Below are 19,862 nucleotides of genomic sequence, written 5' to 3'. Positions count from 1 at the left end.
AGGGCTCCAGACAACAAGGTCACCTCAAACCAAGTTGACATTTGAGATATTCTGTACCACTTCCACTTACTCTTATCTCGACTATTCATTGTTCATTGAGGCAAGTTTTCCAATATAGTCTTGACTAGCCTAGAACTTACTGTGTTGCCCAGGCTGGCCTTGAATTCATGGCTGTTTTATTTCTCAGCCTCCAGGGTGCTGTCAACTTTATTATTCTGTGTGTCTGTCTGTCTGTCTATCTGTCTATCTATCTATCTATCTATCTATCTGCGTCTCTGTGTGTGTGTGTGTCTGTGTCCTCTAGGCTGACATTGAATTGGCCATCTTCCTGTCTCTGCCTCCTAGGTGTGAGGATCATAGATATGCATGCTATACCCAGCTTCTTTTTGAGATTTCAAAAATTATGTATATAAACTTAAAAAGAGCAGCCTCCACGTCCCAGCAACTCCTCCCATGGCACACTGCTGACACTCGTGTCTGCTGGCAAGGTGTCTCAGTGCTTGCCTCTATCCTCTTTGGGGAAGCTGTGTGCTATAGATGGTGCCGTAGTTAAGAGCACTTGTTCTTGCACAGGTTCTGGGTTTGGCTCCTAACACCCAGATAGCATCTTACAGTTCCACTTTCAGGAAACCTAACATCCTTTTTGACCTTTGCAGGCACCAGAAATACACATAGTACACACAGACATACATGTAAGCTGAATACTCATATACATAAATAAATATTTTTAAAGATTTATTTATTTTATTTATATGAGTACACTGTAGCTATCTTCAGACACACCAGAAGATGGCATCAGATCCTATTAAAGATGGTTGTGAGCCACCATGTGGTTGCTGGGAATTGAACTCGGGACCTCTGGAAGAGCAATCTTAACCACTGAGCCATCTCTCCAGCCCCTCTTTTTTTTTTCTTTCTTTTTTTTTTTTTTAAAGAAATGTCATATTTTGTCTGGGCATGGTGGCACACACCTTTAATTCCAGTACCTGGGAAACAGGTGGGCAGATCTCTAAGAGTTTGAGACAGCCTGGTCTATGTAGTGAGTTCTAGATCAGCCAGGGCTCCTGTTTCAAAAACAAACAACAACAACAGAAACCCAAATGAAACTAAACAGAATATCCTATTTATGTATTTATTATTTAATACAAAAATGAGGTGATAGAAGCTACCTGAAGGCCAGGCCTGTACTATTGTGGGGGCAAGGGACAGGCTGGTCTTCCTATCAAGGGGAAATTGAAATGCTTGCCTGCCCTGTATCCAGAGCTTTCTGTCAAAGCCATGGTATGTTTGGTTTGTGCTATTCCTTTGAACTGTGAAGAGACAATGACACCCTGGTGTGAGGCTGAGTTAATGTCCTCAGAACACTGGAGAGGCCTGCAGAGAAGGTATCACAGGAGACAATTTGTCATGGTGAACTGCTGTGTAATAGCTGGATCTAGCAGCATTGGCTTACACAGCTCTGGCTGCCGAGATGGGAGGAGAGGAGGTGCTGCAGCTGATTGGTCGCCGGGAGGATTTCTCAGCCAAGGTCTCAGGAATGGTGACATTGTGTTCCATGTGTGTTTACCTCTTCTGCTGGGAGCTCCCCAGAGCCCAGATCGCAGCCCATCACATCAGAAGTTTTTGTCTGTCTTGTCCTGCCCAAAAGGACCGAGTCACCCCAGCAGCTACTACAGCCTGCAGTGATTAGCTGTGGGACCTGGCCACTGACCATCTTTTTCAGACTGATATTTTTACTCCTTGTCATTAAAGTTGTCAGCTGATTGCATGAGTCCCACAGCCTCTGCCCAAAGCCTTGATCCATACACCCCTGATAGACTGTTGTCTATCTATTCCTTTGTGTGCCCTACATTGCCACCTTTCTGCTCATACACCTTGCTTGCTTTTTTTTTTTTTTTTTTAAGGTCCCGGTGTATGTTGCACAGTGCTCAGGTGAGTGAGACCGTTGTCAGGCAGTCCACTCATGCTGTGCCCTGTGCCCCTGTGTTCTGTGCCATGACATCGGCTCATTCTTACTTTCTGTCTCTTTGCTGCATATATCAGCATGGGGAGAGAGCAAGGTGTATGGGCTTCCTTCTAGGGCTCTTTGGAGGTAGACAGCTTTTTTCTTTGTCTTGAAACATGCCAACTTCAGGTGCACAGGTTTTCAGCATCTCACTTGATGGATTCTACCAGGGAGCCCATCCATTCACAGGCAGAGGCAAACACTATTGCTGGCACCCAGGCATTTGCTTCTTGTTGTCAGACTGTCCTTGAGATCAGATGGTTCTGTCTGCCTTCTAACTCCATGGACAGACAGATTTTGCTTACAACTAGTCCGTAATGGTTATTCCTGGTTGTCAACCTGACTATATCTGGAATGAACTACAATCCAGAATTGGAGGGCTCACCTCTGATCCAGATCTTGAAGCTGGAAGCCACAAGTTTCTGACCTGGATCGTGGCATGGAGATCTTGAGGCATAGTGGATACAAAAAGCTTAGGCCCAGGCAAGGTAGTATAGGCCTTTAATCCCAGGAGACTAAGGTAAGGATATCTCTGAGTTCAAGGTCAGCCTGGGACAAAGAAAGTCCCAGATCCAGGTGTGGTGGTACACACCTTTAATCTGGACCACACCTTCTGCTGGAGACCTACATAAGGACATTGGAAGAAGATTCTCTTTTCTTCCCTTGCTTGCATTTACTTTCCTGCACTTCTACCAGCTGAAACAACTAGCCTTGTGGGACTGAGCAACTACTAGATTCTTGGGCTTTCCATTCACAGCTGCCCATTGTTAGTCCAACAGGGTAGTTGGACTACAGACTGTTAAGTCATCACAATAAATTCCCTTAATATATAGATACTCCATAAGTTCTGTGACTCTAGAGAACCCTGACTAATACACTAGTCACTGTCCGAAAGACAGTGATGCTTGCTCTCAAGGCTGCTACCTATCTGCTGTTACTTTAGGAGCAGGGGCTTGTTGCTATTTGCCATTGTGTGCTGCTCCAGGGCAGGGGCAGCACCATTGGAAGGATACAAGCTGGCTTTGAGCTATGAGGACTTCACGTGTAAGTATCAAGTGCCTGTGAGCCACCTAAGGCATGCATGATGCTGTGGGGTCCATCCTCGCACCACATGAACATCAGGTGTTGACGCTATGGACCTCCTTACTATATTGCTTCATGGTCTTTGGTACTGGCACTCTGTCTGGCATGGCTAACAGGGATAGTGCTATTTCTGGACTTAGAACCACAGCCTTTGTCCCAACAAGTCAAGTTCCATTGCTGTCTTCAATAAACTCATTAAAAGACTCAAATTAAGGGTCTGGAGAAGCCGGGTGGTGGTGGCGCACGCCTTTAATCCCAGCACTTAGGAGGCAGAGGCAGGCGGATTTTTGAGTTCGAGGCCAGCCTGGTCTACAGAGTGAGTTCCAGGACAGCCAAGGCTACACAGAGAAACCCTGTCTCAAAAAAACAAAAAACAAAACAAAACAAAAAAACCCAAAAGGGTCTGGAGAGGTGGCTTAGCTGCTAAAAGCTCTTGCTATTCTCACAGCACCTACATGATAGCTCACAACTATCCACAACTATATGATGTATACAGACATCTATGTAGACACTTATACACATAAAATAAATACATTTTTAAAAAATTAAAGACCTAAGTTAATAGTGAAAAGCAGTAAAAGAAGGCTTCTCCATTATGGCCACACTGGGAAGAAGGACAGAGATTGAGTAGCATGTCCACCCCCATGCTTACCCATAAGGCCTGTTCCGTCAGGTACTGATGTCTGTTAAGGCATTGGCAGGGGAGGCTGTAATATTATGGAGTTGTCCTTGTGTGTGTAGTCTTTAGAGAAGGACCTGAACTTAGCAGATCAGTGAAGATACTAAATAGAATATAAGTCATAATTTAGAAAATTAATCCCAGTGTTCCACCTGACCTCAGGGCTGCTGCGTGCCCATGGCTTAACAATTTAGGAGAGTTGCTAGATAGCCTTAAAGCCTGGCCATCCCCTCCATAGGAGCAGCCTCTCAGATATAACACTTATTTCAGGGTCCCTAGTAATGAGGGTACAGTTTAAACAGAAGGTAAGAAGTGTCACTAAGCAGTCCAGCAAGGACACTTAGTCTGACCTGCCAGGCTAGTCTCTCTTGTGAGGTCATCTGACACAGTGACTGTTTCCCTGGGTTGTCCCTGGGCTTCAGCCTTTTCTCCCAGCTGAAGATCCCTGGGAGAATTCAGCTCCTCAGGTGCCTTGTTTTTAACCACCGAGTCAGAATGGGGCCACAGGTGTTTAGTTAATGTGTCCTCATTTCTCCCAGACAGGCCAGTCACAGTGCAGCACTGATGATCCAGCTAGGCTTCTAGAAGATAGCTTTTTTTCAGCTAAGGTCTCCTGTATTCCAGGATGGCCTTAAACTGAAGAATGGCTGAAGATAACCTTGACCTGATCTTCCTGTTTATCTCCTAAGTGGTAGAGCTCTATGTACACGCTAGTGCGGGACACATGAGTGCTACCACACTAGTGTGGGGCAACTCTGTTACTTTAGTTTCTCACTGTTGCAGCACAGCAGCCAAAGCAGGCTGACTTTATAAACAAAACAGATTTCATTTTTTTTCTTTCTTTCCTTCTTCCTTTCTTTGCCCCTTCTTTCTCCCCCCCCCCCTCTTCCTCTCTCTCCCTCTCTCTCTCTCATAGTTTTGGATATTGAACATACACAAGGTGTGGTGCTGCCGGGCGGTGGTGGCGCACGCCTTTGCCTTTAAGTGCAGCACTTGGGAGGCAGAGACAGGCGGATTTCTGAGTTCGAGGCCAGCCTGGTCTACAGAGTGAGTTCCAGAACAGCCAGGGCTACACAGAGAAACCCTGTCTCGAAAACAAACAAACAAACAAAAGGTGTGGTGCCGACTCTGGCAAGCCCCCATTTTCCACTGGCTGTATCATCCAGAAGATGGCCATGTCAGGAGCATGTGCTTTCCGTTCTTGTAATAACTTGGTTGTTCAAAAGCCCACAAGACGACCCCCCACATACACACACACCCTTAGTCCTCTCCAAGGCCAGCATTCTCTTTTACCTAAGGGCCTCCCTAGGCCTAAATTTTCTTCTTTTTTTTTCTTTTAATTTATTTTTATGTGCATGGGTGTTTTACCTGCACGTATGTACATGTGCCACATGCATGTAGTGCTCTCAAATGCTAGATGAGGTTGTTGTTACTATATGTAACAGCCCTGTTACATACAGTCTGAACTGTCATGTGAGTTCTGGGTCTCAAACCCAGGTCCTCTGGAAGACCAGCCAGTGCCTTTACACTGAGCCATCTCTCCAGTCCCGAGATCCAAACTCTTTTAGCGGGCCCCAGCACCGTTGCCCCACAGGGGCGCCGGGGCTGAGTTTGAAATGTATCTAAGCATCTATGAATAGCCAGGAAAGGAACTGGCTGTCTAGACACTGCAGCAGAAACTGGGGTGAAGGTTAATTCTGCACCATTGGAGCCTGGGGTGCTGCCAGGCCTGAGGGCTTGGGAGTGTTAACACGGGACGGGCTGGATGGCTCAGCCAGATCCTGGCACTGGCTGAGCGTTTGGGAAGCTCAGTTGCTCTCCCATGCATCATCCAAACAGACAAGGCTGGTCTTACTTTGGTCTAGGAAGGGAGTTATTTAAAAAAGACAGGAGATGCAAAACTTATATAGTAAAGGTGGGAAATTTTACCCAGGAGTGGCATATTCCTGTGATCTCAGGACTCAAGAGGTAAAGACAGACAGGAAGAAAAGGAGTTCCAAGTCAGTCTTGGCTATATACTGAGTTCAAGCTATTACAACTTAAAATTCAGATTCATGGGAAGGGGCTGACACAAGATCAGCCTTCAGAAGAACTTTGTTAGGAGAGAGGGTCCTGAAGAGGGAGAGCAGGCCCTCATGTCCAGAGAAGAGTTTCATTTGGAAGGATAGCTGCTCCACTAAGCTGAAAGAAGGACATGGTAGGTGGGCCATGAGGCAGGCACATAGACAGATACACCAAACAGGAAGGAATCTCAGCTGGAGTGGGTTCCAGCAAGAGTGGAGGAACCACTGAGGTAGCCTGAATGGACAGTGCTTACTGGAGTGGGTTCAGCAAGAGTGGAGGAACCACTGAGGTAGCCTGAATGGACAGTGCTTACTGGAGTGGGTTCAGCAAGAGTGGAGGAACCACTGAGGTAGCCTTAATGGACAGTGCTTACTGGAATGGTTCTTGAAAGCATTATTAGCAAATGGGTCAGGGATTCCTGGGAAACTGTCCTTCCCAATTATTTCTGTGTACTAAGAATAGCTAGGGGTGGAACACACCTTTTGTTGTTTTGAGACAGAATGTTTTAGAGTTTTATTGCTCTGAAGGGACACTGACTATGGCAACTCTTGTAAAGGGAAACATTTAATTGGGGCTTGCCTGGCTTTCAGAGGTTCAGTCCATTATCATCATAGTGGGAAGCAGGGCAGCATTCAGGAAGATGTGACGCTAGCAAAGGAGCTGAGAGCTCTATGTCTTGGCAACAGGAGACTGTGTGCCACACTAGGTGTAGCTTGAGCATATCAGACCTCAAAGACTGTCCCACAGTGACACACATTCTCCAACAAGGCCATACCTACAAATAGTGCCACTCCCTATGGCCAAGCATTCAGATACATGAATCTATGGGGGCCAAACCTATTCAAACCACCACAGGGTTTCACTGTGTGGACCTGGCTGGCCTTGAACTCACAGAGATCTGCCTGCTTCTGTTGCCCGAATGGTGGAATTAAAGGCATGCACTGCTGTCCAGCTTGGCATACACCTTTAATCCCAGTATTTGGGAGGCCGAGGCAGGCAGATCTCTGAGTTTTAGACTAGCCTGGTCTACATAGTAAATTCTAGGACAGCTAAGGCCATGTAAGAAGGCCCTGTCTAAAAACAAAACAATAGCTCAAATGCAAGATACTTTCTGGTTTTTACAAACCAGACTTTCACCAGCAGCCTTAGAAAACTGGAAGTCTTGAGCTTCACATGTGAAGACTCTTCACGTCTTGCACATCCTCTGGCATGGCCCAGGGGAGCCTAATAACATCAGTTGTGTGTGAGACACACTGAAAGTTTGCCCTCTTGGCAGTGACTGCTGTGTCTATGGTGGGGACTAGCAGCCCTTTGAGGTTCAATTCTAGTGCCTCTCCCCCCATCTTCTGGGCACGGTCAGCAGAGGCATTGCCAGGTCCCAAATGCTGTTCCTGGACCTCAGCCAACAGAGGCACACGTGCCCTCCTGAGTATCCATTTTTATTGGAGCTGGGCCCTATAGGAAGTGAAGGGGCCTGGTATTTGCCAGAGCTACCCATGACCCTGGTGGTAGAGCCAGAGATGGGGAGGCTCTGTAGCCGAGGACAGCTCAGAGAAAGTTGGGGTACTCTCTTGGGGTTGGAAGTCTTGATGGTCACAGAACACTGAGACACTTTCCTTTGTCATCTTGCATGCATAGACGGACCTTGGCTGTTCTCAGACATGGACAGAGCTGTATAGTGTAGATGTTCACCCATTCATTGTATATTGACCAGCCCCCTGTGTGTTCTAGCAAGTAGGACATACTTAAGAGTGTATGCTGGGACCCTGGTCAGGGAGGAGTTCCCGTGTAGGCTGTGGGACAGGGTGGAGGTTATGTGCTTTGTACATATGGGAGAATCTTTGACCACCTTTCCTCCAGTATCTGCTTAAGGCATTCTAATTTTCTGTAAATATTCTAATAAAGAATGAAATTAATGCTACGTACGTGTGGGACTAACTGTACTTTTTAATACCCAGTGTTTATAGCTCAAATCTAAATGTCTCCTATTAGGCTCATGTTTTCCTTGTTCCCCAGCAGGTATCACAGTTTTGGGAGGCTGTGGAACCTCTAAGAGGTGGGGCCTGGTTGCTGAAAATAGGCATGGTGGCGCACATCTTTAACCTCAGCACTTGGGAGGCAAAGGCAAGTAGTTCTTTGTGAGTTCGAGGCCAGCCTGGTCTCATTTGTGAGTTCCATAGTTAAGACCCCAATCTAAAAAAAAAAAAAAAAAAAAAAACCAAAAACAAAAACAACACAAACAGCAACTAAAACTAAAAAGTAGGTCACTGGGGCATTATGCCCAAGTGAAGGTCACTCCTGGCCCTGGTTCAACTACTGTCTGTTTCTTGGTTCTCCATGGCATAGGAGCCTCTGCCACAGGCTAGGCCATGGTCTCCACCGTACCCTGCCTGCCATGATGGTCAGAAACTATGAGCCAAAATTTTTCTTCCTCAAGTTTCTTTCAGATGTCACAGTGAAATAAAAGACACTAATGTAGAAAAATTGTCTAGAAAAGGTACATTCTTCATTTTGTAACTAAATCTGACCACGGAATTTTTAAACCTTTGGAACTGTTCTGCAAGGTGAGTTTACAAGTTTGGAGATGTGGGCTAGAGAAGTCCCAGAATGTTTTAGGCTTTGTTCAGTGGTTCTGGTATAACTGAATGGGCAGGATGCAGCTAGAAATACAGGTGGCAAAGTGTGCCCTGAGTTTTTAGTCTCTGTTTTTTTATTGGGGAATTAGGTCCATTGATGTTAAGAGATATTAAGGAATAGTGATTGTTGATTCCTGTTATTTTTGTTGTTAGAGATGGAATTATGTTTGTGTGGCTATCTTCTTTTGGGTTTGTTGTAAGATTACTTTCTTGCTTTTTCTAGGGTGTAGTTTCCCTCCTTGTGTTGGAGTTTTCCATTTATTATCCTTTGTAGGGCTGGATTTGTGGAAAGATATTGTGTAAATTTGTTTTTGTCATGGAATACCTTGGTTTCTCCATCTACGGTAATTGAGAGTTTTGCTGGGTATAGTAGTCTGGGCTGGCATTTGTGTTCTCTTAGGGTCTGTGTGACATCTGTCCAGTATCCTCTGGCTTTTATAGTCTCTGGTGATAGGTCTGCCTTTATATGTTACTTGACTTTTTCCCCTTACTGCTTGTAACGTTCTTTTTTTGTTTTGTGTATTTGTGATAGGAGGAATTTCTTTTCTAGTCCAATCTATTTGGAGTTCTGTAGGCTTCTTGTATGTTCATGGGCATCTCGTTCTATAGGTTAGGGAAGTTTTCTTCTATAATTTTGTTGAAGATATTTCTTGGCCCTTTATGTTAGGAATCTTCACTCTCTCTCTTTTTTTTTTAGTTTTTTGAGACAAGGTTTCTCTGTGTAGCCCTGGCTGTCCTGGAACTCACTCTGTAGACCAGGCTGGCCTCGAACTCAGAAATCCACCTGCCTCTGCCTCCCAAGTGCTGGGATTAAAGGCGTGCGCCACCACCGCCCAGCCTTCACTCTCTTCTATATCTATTATCCTTAGGTTTGGTCTTCTCATTGTGTCCTGAATTTCCTGGATGTTTTCTGTAAGGAGCTTTTTGCATTTTGCGTTTTCTTTGACAGTTATATCAATGTTTTCAATGTCTTCTGCACCTGAGATTCTTTCTTCTACCTCTTGTATTCTGTTGGTGATGCTTGTGTCTATGACTCCTGATCCCTTTCCTAGTTTTTCTGTCTCCTGGGTTGTCTCCCTTTGTGATTTCTTTATTGTTTTTATTTCCATTTTTAGATCCTGGATGGTTTTGTTTAATTCTTTCACCTGTTTGGTTGTAAAATTTTTTTTCCGCAATTCTTTAAGGGATTTTTGTGTTTCCTCTTTAAAGGCTTCTACCTGTTTACCTGTGTTCTCCTGTATCTCTTTAAGGGAGTCATTTATGTCCTTCTTAAAGTCCTCTATCATCATCATGAGATGTGATTTTAAATCAGAGTCTTGCTTTTCTGGTGTGTTGGGGTGTCCAGGGGTTGCTGTGGTGGGAGAGCTGGGTACTTTTTTTTGTTTAGTTTTGTTTTCGTTTTTTGAGATAGGGTTTCTCTGTATAGCTCTGGCTGTCCTGGAACTCACTCTGTAGACCAGGCTGACCTAGAACTCAGAAATCCACCTGCCTCTGCCTCCCAAGTGTTGGGATTAAAGGCATGCGCCACCACCGCCTGGCTTGAGAACTGGGTTCTAATGATGCCAAGTAGCCTTGGTTTCTCTTGCTTATGTTCTTGCCCTTGCCTCTTGACATCTGTTTATCTCTGGTGTTAGCAGGTCTGGCTGTCTCTGACTGTGGCTTGTCCCTCCTGCAAGCCTGTGTGTCAGTACTCCTGGGAGACTAGTTCTCTCTGGGAGGAATTTAGGTATGGAGAGCTGTGGCACAGGGTCAGCTCCAGGGTGCAGACGGAAGTTGGAAGGATCCTGTGCCATGCTGTTCCTTGGTTTCTGTGTCCTGAGGGCTCTGGGGCGGGACCCTTGGAGCAGAAGTGGTGGTATTACCTGTGCTTAGAGGTGTGTCAGCACTCCTGGGGGACCAGCTGTCTTTGGGTATGGAATCAGCTCTGGGCACAGACCATGGCCTGAGTTTTTAGACAGGTGGAGATTGCATTGAAAGGTAGACCAGCACTGATCTGTTAAGCTCTGGAAAATTCTTTGTCTACATTCTGTTAGAGTTCTGAAATTTTGAATGAGGCTGTACTCAAAATGAGCAATTGAGTTTGTCAGAGGAAATTTAACTTGGTCTATAGTAAGATTAGGGGCAAAAGAACAGAAAGACATGAAAAAACATGTAGTTTGGCCAGGAAGGGAGCATGAGCATATTTTAAAGTGTATGTGAAGCTAGAGTGGCCAGAGCTGTTAGGGGAATCGTGGGAGGCAGAGGCAGGCTGTTGGAGCTCTTGAGTTCTGGGCTAGCCTGGTCTACAGAGTGAGTCCCAGAACAGCCAGAGCTACACAGAGAAACCCAGTCTCAAAAGAAAAAAAAAAAAGAAAAAGAAAAAGAAAACCAAACAACAAAAACCAACTACATACTTAGTACTGTGACAGGGCCTCACCCACCAAAGGCTCCAGGGTAGAACACCCAAAAACTGATTTCACACCTACGTGTGAACCCTGCTTAGAGTGGGATGTCTTCCTGTTGGAGTAGCTTGGTAGATGTGGTAAGAGTTTGGGAAGTGGGCTTCCCTCTGGCCTAGGAAAGCAGATGGATGGTTCAGGTCCGGCTAAGGAATGTGTTATATTGCTGATCTATCAGTGTAAACGCTGTGCTTTAGGACATGAGGTAAAGCACCAGACTTAGCAATGGAGATCAGCCAGCTTAGAGGGGGCTCTTGGAGTCACTACATACAGTGTTGCCATATGAACTTTTAAAATGTAGCGTTTTGCGTTCAGGGAGTTGTGAATCTTCTTTGACCGTGAGTGTCTCAGTTAGGGTTACTATTGCTGTTACAAAATAAACACCAGGACTAAAAGTGAACTAGGGATAAAAGGGTTTCTTTGGGTTACACTTACACATCCATAGTCTACCACTGAATGAAGTCAGGACAGGAACTTACACAGGGCAGGGACCTGGAAGCAGGAGCTGATGCAGAGGCCGAGGAGGGGTGCTGCTGACTGGCTTGTTCCCCATGTTTTGCTCAGCCTGTTTTTTTTACAGAACCTAGGACCACCAGCCCAGGGACGGCCCCACCCAAAAGGGCTGGGCCCTCCCCCATCAATCACTAATTAAGAAAATACCTTACAGGCTTGCCTACAGCCTGGTGTTATGGAGCCATTTTCTCATTTAGGGTTCCCTCCTCTCAGATGACTCTAGCCTGTGCTAAGTTGACACAAAATTAGCTAGCACAATGGGTATACTCTTCAATTCTTTTGTTTTTTCAGAAGGTCTATTTTCAATTAAAATGCGTTATGGCTCCTGGCTAGTAAGGGTCTGCTTAGGGAAGGCAGGGGATCTCAGAGCTGCTGTTAGGGTTCTCTAGAGTCACAGTGTTGTGCCTGTTTCTCGAGCCCCAAAAGACCACCAAGGAGCCAATTCTGATGCAATCTCACTAGGATCTTTATTCAAGCTTGAGCTTGGGCATCACCACAGGACAGGAGGGTGAAGCCCCAAGGCCACTTTTAAGCAAGCATTTATAGAGGCAAGCAAACATTGGGGGGCTATTATGGAATTTAATGCCCTTTAAAATAATTGGTGCTGGGAGCCAAACCATAAACTTTCATAAGTAAATATCTTTAGATACAATTGTAACTTCTGCATTCCTTCTGATTGGTGGTTAATAGGGAGTGACCTGGAGATGAGTGCTTGGTGTAGGCTTGTTGGTTAACTTGAGTTCAGCTTTAGGTCAGGTTCTCTTAAGATGGAGCCTGAACCAAAGATGTAGTTGGTCTGGTCTCTTCAATAGAAGTAATAGAATGTCTGTATCCAGTAAGGGAATTTATTGGAATGACTTACAGGCTCCAGTCCTACCAACTCAACAATGGGCAGCTGTGAATGGGAAATCCAAGAGTCTAGTAGTTGCTCAGTCCCATGAGGCTAGGAGTCTTATCTGGTCTTTTGTATAAGTTGGAATCCTGAAGAAGGTTCCGAAGAAGGTTCCAATGTTGACAAGTAAGTGCAAGCAGGCAAAGAAGAATGAAGCCTTCCTTTTTCCATTGTGCTTATGTAGTAGAAGGTATGGCCCAGATTAAAGGTGTGTACCACCACGCCTGAATTTGGAACTTGCTCTGTCCCAGACTGACCTTGAACTCAAATCTGCTGGCCTCTGTCCCCTAGCATTAAAAGCATGTACTAACTTGCCTGGGCCTAACTTTTCCATGGCCACTGTGCCTCAAGATCTGGATCAAAAGCCTGTGTCTTCCAGCCTTCAAGGTCTGGATCACAGGTGTGCCCGCCATTTCAGGATTGTAGTTCATTCCAGATGCAGTCAAGCTGACAACCAGGAGCAGCCATCACAGCTTCTCACTGGTATTTTATGCATATGAGTGCTTTGCTTTCATGTATGAATGCGCGCTGTGTGCATTGCCTGATGCCTACAGAAGATAAAGGGGGTATCAGACCCCTAGAGTTATGGACAGTTGTACACCATTATTTCAGTCCTGAGAACTGAACTCAGGTCCTCTACAAGAGTTGTGTATACCCTTAAGCACTAAGCCTTTTTTTAAATTTAATTTTATTTTTTTAGTTCTTGCTGTTTGCTTTTTTGTTTTTTTGCTTTTTGTTGTTGTTGTTTTTCAAGACAGGGTTTCTCTGTGTAGCCGTGGCTGTCCTGGAACTCACTCTGTAGACCAGGCTGGCCTCGAACTCAGAAATCCACCTGCCTCTGCCTCCCAAGTGATGGGATCAAAGGGGTGCACCACCACTGCCTGGTGCTGTTTGCTTTTTTTGATTAAAGCATTTGGAAGCTACTGCAGCCAAGGTCTAAGGGGATCTGGAGGTGTGTTTTTCAGGCTGGTAGCAGAACTTCCCATTTCTCATGGTGTTGGTTTCACAGACTTACAGGATGGATGAATTACAGGGACATGGAGGCTTCTCATCCTTCCTAATGCCGCAGCCCTTTACAGTTCTTCATGTGTTGACCCCCAATGATAATGATATTTTTTTGCTATTTCATAACTGTAATTTTGCTACTTGTGATTCCATAATGTTTACATTATTTATATCTGATATGTGAATGAAATGTAAAAAATATAAAGGAAACACTACTGGTCCTGGATTTTAGGTTTTGGCATCAGATGAATGGGGATAAAAGGGAATGAAAGGAAAGACCCTGAGTGCTCCTAAGTATGGCAGAGAAGGTTCATTACAGACATGGGAGAGTACAGTCAGAGGTACAGACATCTGGAGGAGTCCAGAGCACACATGAGCCTCAGCTGTGCCCCATGGGGAGCAGGAGGGAAAGGGAACTTGGAGAAAGGGGAACCAGGTGCAGCAGCCAGGAGGCCCAAGGCTCAAAGGGAATGGGTAACCAAAATGGCTGGATTATATGGGGAAGAGCAGCCCAGCTCTGAGCTGGAGAGTTAGGAGTATGCTAGCTTAGAGGGCCCTGTGGTGCCAGGGAAATGTTAGAGATCCCCCAAGCAGACAGGAGCTGATCCAATCCAATGGGCCCCTCAGCACACCGCCACCGTCACACAACGGTTTTGGTGATGAGGAGCCCCAAATATCTATCAGGGGAAGGCTTTATAGTAAGCAGCAAGTGGGGGCCAGGGTAAGTGTGTAAGCATTTAATTGGAAAGCTTCTGTTGCCTTCAGAATCAAAGTGCTGGGAATCAAATCGTAAACTTAATTTCTATTTCCCCTTTGCATTGGTGGTCATTAGGCAGGGGGTGGGCTTGTAACCTGGGGATGCAGAGATGCTGGTCTTCTTGGGGGTGTAACCTGGAGATGCAGGTCTTGTTGGGGGTGAGCCTGGAGACTGGAACTAGGCTCAGGTTTTGTTGGGGGGTAACTTGGAAACTAATGCTAGATACCGGCCTTTTAATTTACCTGAGTTCAAACTTAGGTCAGGTTCTCTAAAATAGAGTCTGAATTTAAAAGATTTTGCCTCTCAGTTACAGGTAGGGATTAAGGATACTGGGGGGACCTAGTGGCCAGTGTCTGCTTTTGTTGTTAAATAGGCACCTCAGCCATTTGTCCCGGGCTTGGTGCAGGCTACATTCTGAGCCTGTCAACTTGGAGCTACAGAATTTAATGTTTCCCCTACTGAGTTTCTGTGTTACTTTGATCTGGTCTTTTCTTACTTTGTAGGATGGCTGTGTGGAGTCTGGGTTTGGCCAGCCCATGATCAGGTACAGACTCCAACAGCAGAGTTTTCTGGCCCTGTGAGATGTCTTGGTAGAGCAAAGGGCCAGGTAGGCTCTTTGGACCACCTGGGTTCAGTGGACGAGGCTGTGGAAGTGGGCTGAAATGGAGCCTGTTGATGGGTGTGAGATGAGGTGGAGCCCGAGGGCCTAGCCTGTCCTAAGGGGTATGGTAAATCAAGCAGCGCACAGATGTGGAAGGGAGTGAGAGGGTTAGGGTGTCATCAGGAAGAGGGGTTTTTTGGTTTTGTTTTCCATTTTATTGTATGTTTATGGGTGTTTTTCCTACATGTTTGTCTATGTACCACACATGTACCAGGGAACCCAGAAAAGGCATTGGACTCCCTGAAACTGGAGTTAAAGATGGTGGTGAACCACCTTGTGCATGCAGGGAAGTGAACCCAGGTCCTCTGAAGAGCAGCCGGTGCTCTCAACTGCTGAGCTACTTCTCTAGCCCTTCCAGGGAGTTTTATTTTTTAATTTAATCTCTCTCCATTGTGACTGACTAATCTGGCCTCAAGCAATTCTAGAATTTTGTATGACCCTGGTCACTCTGGCTTTTTTGAATTGCCAAGAACAGAAATTCTACTGAACCCACTCACTAATAAGCCCAGGAACAGCAAGGGAGAATTGTCACGAGGAGAGCCAGGCACACCTCTCTCGAGACATGTCCCTCTCGCAAAGCCTTATGGGCTTTAAGGACTCCTGTGGTACATGTGGTCTGTTGTGATCTCATGGGCTCTGCTGGCTCTGCTGGCTCTGCTGGTCCAGAGAGCATGGGAAGTATCTGGTGTGCTCAGGGGGTTGACCCTGTGAGGTGGTTCTGACTATCTATGTACCTACTTTCTCTGTACACAGTGTGTGGTCAGCCGGCTAGGAAATGCACCCGGAGTTTGCTCTCAGCCCACAGGTGAACAGGAACAAGAAAGGGACTAAAGAGCAGCATGTCAGAGGGGACCTCACCAGGCCCTGAAAAGAGCATCTGACCCATGGGTGCTGTGTTGGAGAGGCCTGGCATTCACAGGGGCTTGCCAGCAGCTTCCTGGGGAAAAACATCTGTGATTAGGTGAAGGCAGGATCTATTATGGGAGAGGTATATCAGGAAACATAAGAGGGGTAATTTGCTGGCCAGAGACAGCAGAGGGGCTGTGGGGCAGCGGGCCTGGCTTGAGTGGGGGGTGAGGGATTGGAGAGAAAGGCAGTTCCTGATGGTCCCCTCCCAGGGGCTGGCTTTCCTCTGGTCCTTCTCTCCCAATGACTGCGTCTTCATCGAGGCTGCAGCCCTGAGCTCTGACAGCACCTCCAACTCCAGGCTGCCTGGAGACACATCGATGGCCTTCCTGTGGACCTTGGAGCCCTCCCCACCTCTCCATCCTAGAGGGCTGGTCTGCTGCCCTCCTGGGCCAGCTAGGATGGCAGGTCCTGCAGCTGAACTGGAGAAACACCCTTGATCTGGCTATGTCTGCTGACAGCTGCCTCTGCCGGGGGCCCTGCTCAAGCAAGGAACACATCCTAGGGAGGACTAAAGGAGTCTAAGCTCCAGAGTGTTGGCCTCTTCCCTCACACCAGCAGCTGGTAGGAGGGGCATATAGGTCCAAGGCCCAGCATGAAGTCAGTTCTTTGCACTGGTTCTTTGCACTGCCTCTGGATAATTGCTGGGCTGTCTCATTAGCTGTGTCCAGTCTGGTCTTGAATTTATTACTGCTCTGTCTCAGACACACTCACACATACACTCACATAAACTTGTGAAAACATATGTAAACACACACACACACACTCCCCACTGTACTGTTGGCCTATGTAGTCTCTATGGCTGTCATTTTTCAAAGAACTTTGTAAAGGTTCCTTTTTGTACTTTGACCCCTGGTTTTCTCTCTTGCTTTTTCTATCCCAAAGCTGTTTTCCTGGCTACTTTTGTTTTTCTAGAATGGCTAGTCTGTGATGTGCATGTTCATCTTTCTTAATTGCCAAGGTCACTGAATTTTAGGGTCCTTCACCCCACAGTGTGGCTCAGTCCCTCTTTTGTGGAATGCTATGGATGCCACAATTTCTCCTAGAATACCCCCATTTTATTTTATTTTTATATGTATGCATATGTTGCCTGCATGTATGTGTGTACACCATGTGTGTACCTGGTACCCATGGAGGCTAGAGTAGACCCTCTGATACTGGAGTTACAGATGGTTGTGAGCTACTGTGTAGGTGCTGGGAATTGAACCTGGGTCTTCTGGAAGAGCAGCCAGTTTTCTCAGTTGCTAAGCCATCACCCCAGCCTCTTCCTTTTTATTTTTGAAATTTTATGTATGATTATTGATGTGTGTAGGTGTGGGTATACATGCCACAGGATACTTGGAGTGGGGTCAGATGACAACTTTGTGGAGTCAGTTCTTTGCTGTTATGTGTGAGTTCCTGGGGTTGAGCTCAAGCCCTGCCCAACACACCCCGCTTTCTCTTCTATTTATACACAGTATTCCACAAGCTTCTGGAAATAGCTGTAGTCTTCCCTTACACTGTGAGCATTTGTCTCAGCCTCCTGCTAGGGAAGGTCTTTTACATGGCTTTGTCTTTGCCTCTCTGGAGGTTGCTGGACTCTAAGCCCCATTTGTCTGATACTCTTGGACAGATGTTGTGGCACTGTCACAGAAAGCTGAACCTGCCTGTTTCCCCAGGGCTCTAAGGCAGGATGTAGCCATGACAGTTTGTGTCCCGAGCCCCTCTACCACTGTGGTCAGGCACTGCTTTGGTGGCAGTCTATAGAAGCTTCATTTCCTTGACCCAAGAATTAGAATTGCCAGTGTCTGTCACAGTGATACCCTTGGTGTCCCTGGAGTTGGGGCTTCTTCCAAGGCTGTAGTGGCTATTAGGATTCCTGAAGATGTGACAGCTGTCTCCATGTCTCCAACCCCACGCTTTCTGTTAGTATACCCCTAGGGTGATGCCCTGTACAACTGCATGGAGACTGGGTATGAGTACCCTAAACTGTAGAGACTAGGCTGGGTTCTGGGGTATTGTGCTTGTCTCCTACAAGAAGGGCCATCAAGGGCCTGACCCGTAGACACATCTTACATGTGTGTTGCCTCTTGGGAGGCGCCCAGACTCAAGTACTCTTGTCATGCTTAGGACCAAGGCCACTGCACAAACCCTCTCCAAACCTGAAAGTGAGCACAACCTGACCTGACCCCTAGGACCTCCAAAGACAGGACACTAGCTACCCTGACCTCTGAGGCATCTTCTGTTTGTGTCGTGGTAGTCTCCTATGGACATACATGTGCTCACAAAGACAGAGTCACATTACTTATAAACAGCATGCACAAGTACACATGGATGTAGATACATGTACATATCTGCAAAGTGACACAGACTCCTGTACATAGACACCTCCGCAAACTCACATCTACCTCTCCATTCACTGCATGGCTCCCTCAGTACTGGAACAGTTTCTTCGCTGTCCCAGGTTTCAGCTGCCATTAGCTGTGTCCTGGAACTATGATACTAAGTCATTGCACTTGTGTACATTTCAGGGATCTTCGAGTCTCCTTTCCAGAGTTGATGCATACAGATTAGCTCTGAGCTCAGGACTAGAAAGTAGGGGAATGCCTTCTGGGCCTCAGAGGCTCTGGGGTATGGAGTCCTTGCCTCAAGGGATTATGTACTCAGTCCATGTTTACTCAGCACCCAGGTATGCATACATGCCTGGTACTGGCTTCTACTAATGTGGGTATGCAGAACCGTTAGGTCCTTTGTGTGTGTGTGTGTGTTAGGGAAAGGCCTGAGGGGACATGTGTCACAGGCCATCCCAGGTGAGTGGGCCCTGCTACCTGGCCTTGGGGCACCGTGGACTGAGATGAAGATGACTCCTCCTGTGGCTCATGGGCAGTACTTGGTGCTTCTGCTGGGGAGGGGACTTGCTATTCCTTCACTCCAGCTTCATATGCAGTTCCTATTGCTGCTGCTGCTGCCCCTTCCAGCACCCACTCACCACCCCCATGTGGTGGAATGTCATGGTGGTGGACTTACAAGCTGATGCTGACTGGCCCAGGGGAGGGGACATGTCTGTTATGTCCCCAAGCATCTGGTGCTCACCAGTCCAGCCCCACTCACTGCTGAAGACATCTGAAAGGCCCTCTGACACTGCTGTTCACAGTTCATTGTTCTCCTTTTCCCACAGACCTTGTGACCGTGTGAGCAAAGCCACCCTTGCAACCCATGTGCATCATCTTCTTTAAGTTTGATCCTCGTCCTGTTTCCAAAAATGCATACAGGTAATGAATGCCCTTGTTCTGCCTCTGCCACACTGCTCCAGGCCTGGGGTCCATGGCTGCTCCTCACCCCTGGGGTGCTATGTGTGCAAGAGACAAGGGTAGGCTTCTCGGTGTGTGGGCCAGCCTCTGAATAACTAAGTCCTGGTCTCTGGAGGCCTGGAGACATTGTGCACAAGCCTAGTCTTGCTGTCTTGGACAGTGGCTGCTAGCATGGAGTGCTGGGAGAAACAGCGCCCTAGAGCAAGGCTCAAAGCTCATGTGCACGTGTAGCAAGACAGAGGGATGAGCTGAAGTTCTGTGGGCTGTGATTAGGGTCACATCTGCAGAACTGGAGTAGTGGTGACAGTGAGGGATGCTACTGGATTGGTTTGGGTGAGGTGTCAGGTTGGTGGCAAACAGGGAAGCATCCATGGGTTTTAGCTGGAGTAACTGAGTACCAGCTAAGGACATGGGAAACAGTAGGCAGAGAAGGGAACTGGAGGCCAGCCCTCCCTGCTCTGCCCCTGCAGGTGCACTCACGGCTGCAGCCCCTTTGCTCTTTAGCACACACTAGCATTTGTTTGCCCATGTAGAGCACAAGGCAGAAATTTAACCCACAACTGGAAATAGACTTTGGAACTCCTCTCACACATTTGTCTGGAGCGTTTTCAAAATTTTAAGGTGTGTCCCAGAAACAAACAAGTATTTTCAGTGAGGTTCTCGTGTTGAGTCACTTTGCAGAATGGCAGAGACACTGCCATGCCTGGCACAGTGGCTGAGTTCCCTCACTTCCATCTGGGATGTAGGGACTCGACATTTTCTGTTCTACAGAGGACGGGCAACAGAGCTGGGTCAGGCTAGAGGAGGTGATTCTAGTGCTCTGGCAGAAGAGTAAAGGGAGTCAGGGTCCATTCTGCAGGTGGCATCTCACAAGGAAAATGATTAACAGCTAGTTACAGCACAGGGCTGTCTGGCCAGAACTGAACAGAGTGA

General features: G+C 46.8%; 1 protein-coding gene across 22 annotated transcripts in view; it reads left to right on the top strand.

Moving 5' to 3' along the window:
- Positions 1–19,862, top strand: part of Tango2 (transport and golgi organization 2 homolog) — a 47,010-nt gene that overhangs the window by 5,933 nt on the left and 21,215 nt on the right. For 10 of the 22 annotated variants that reach the window (XM_076942622.1, XM_076942612.1, XM_076942617.1 and 7 more), the window contains exons 2-3: positions 7,851–7,955; positions 18,797–18,890. In XM_076942622.1, the coding sequence (XP_076798737.1) occupies positions 18,835–18,890 (56 nt within the window). In that variant the 5' untranslated portion in view covers positions 7,851–7,955; positions 18,797–18,834. Of the gene's footprint in view, positions 1–7,847; positions 7,956–18,796; positions 18,891–19,862 lie in introns of all 22 variants that reach the window. The other 12 variants (XM_034515445.2, XM_034515442.2, XM_034515439.2 and 9 more) reach the window with 2 other exon arrangements.

Source organism: Arvicanthis niloticus, chromosome 12 (genome assembly GCF_011762505.2).
Source record: "Arvicanthis niloticus isolate mArvNil1 chromosome 12, mArvNil1.pat.X, whole genome shotgun sequence".
Classification (NCBI taxonomy): domain Eukaryota; kingdom Metazoa; phylum Chordata; class Mammalia; order Rodentia; family Muridae; genus Arvicanthis; species Arvicanthis niloticus.
Note: the sequence above shows the minus strand (reverse complement) of the source record. Positions and strands in the feature narration are given on the sequence as shown.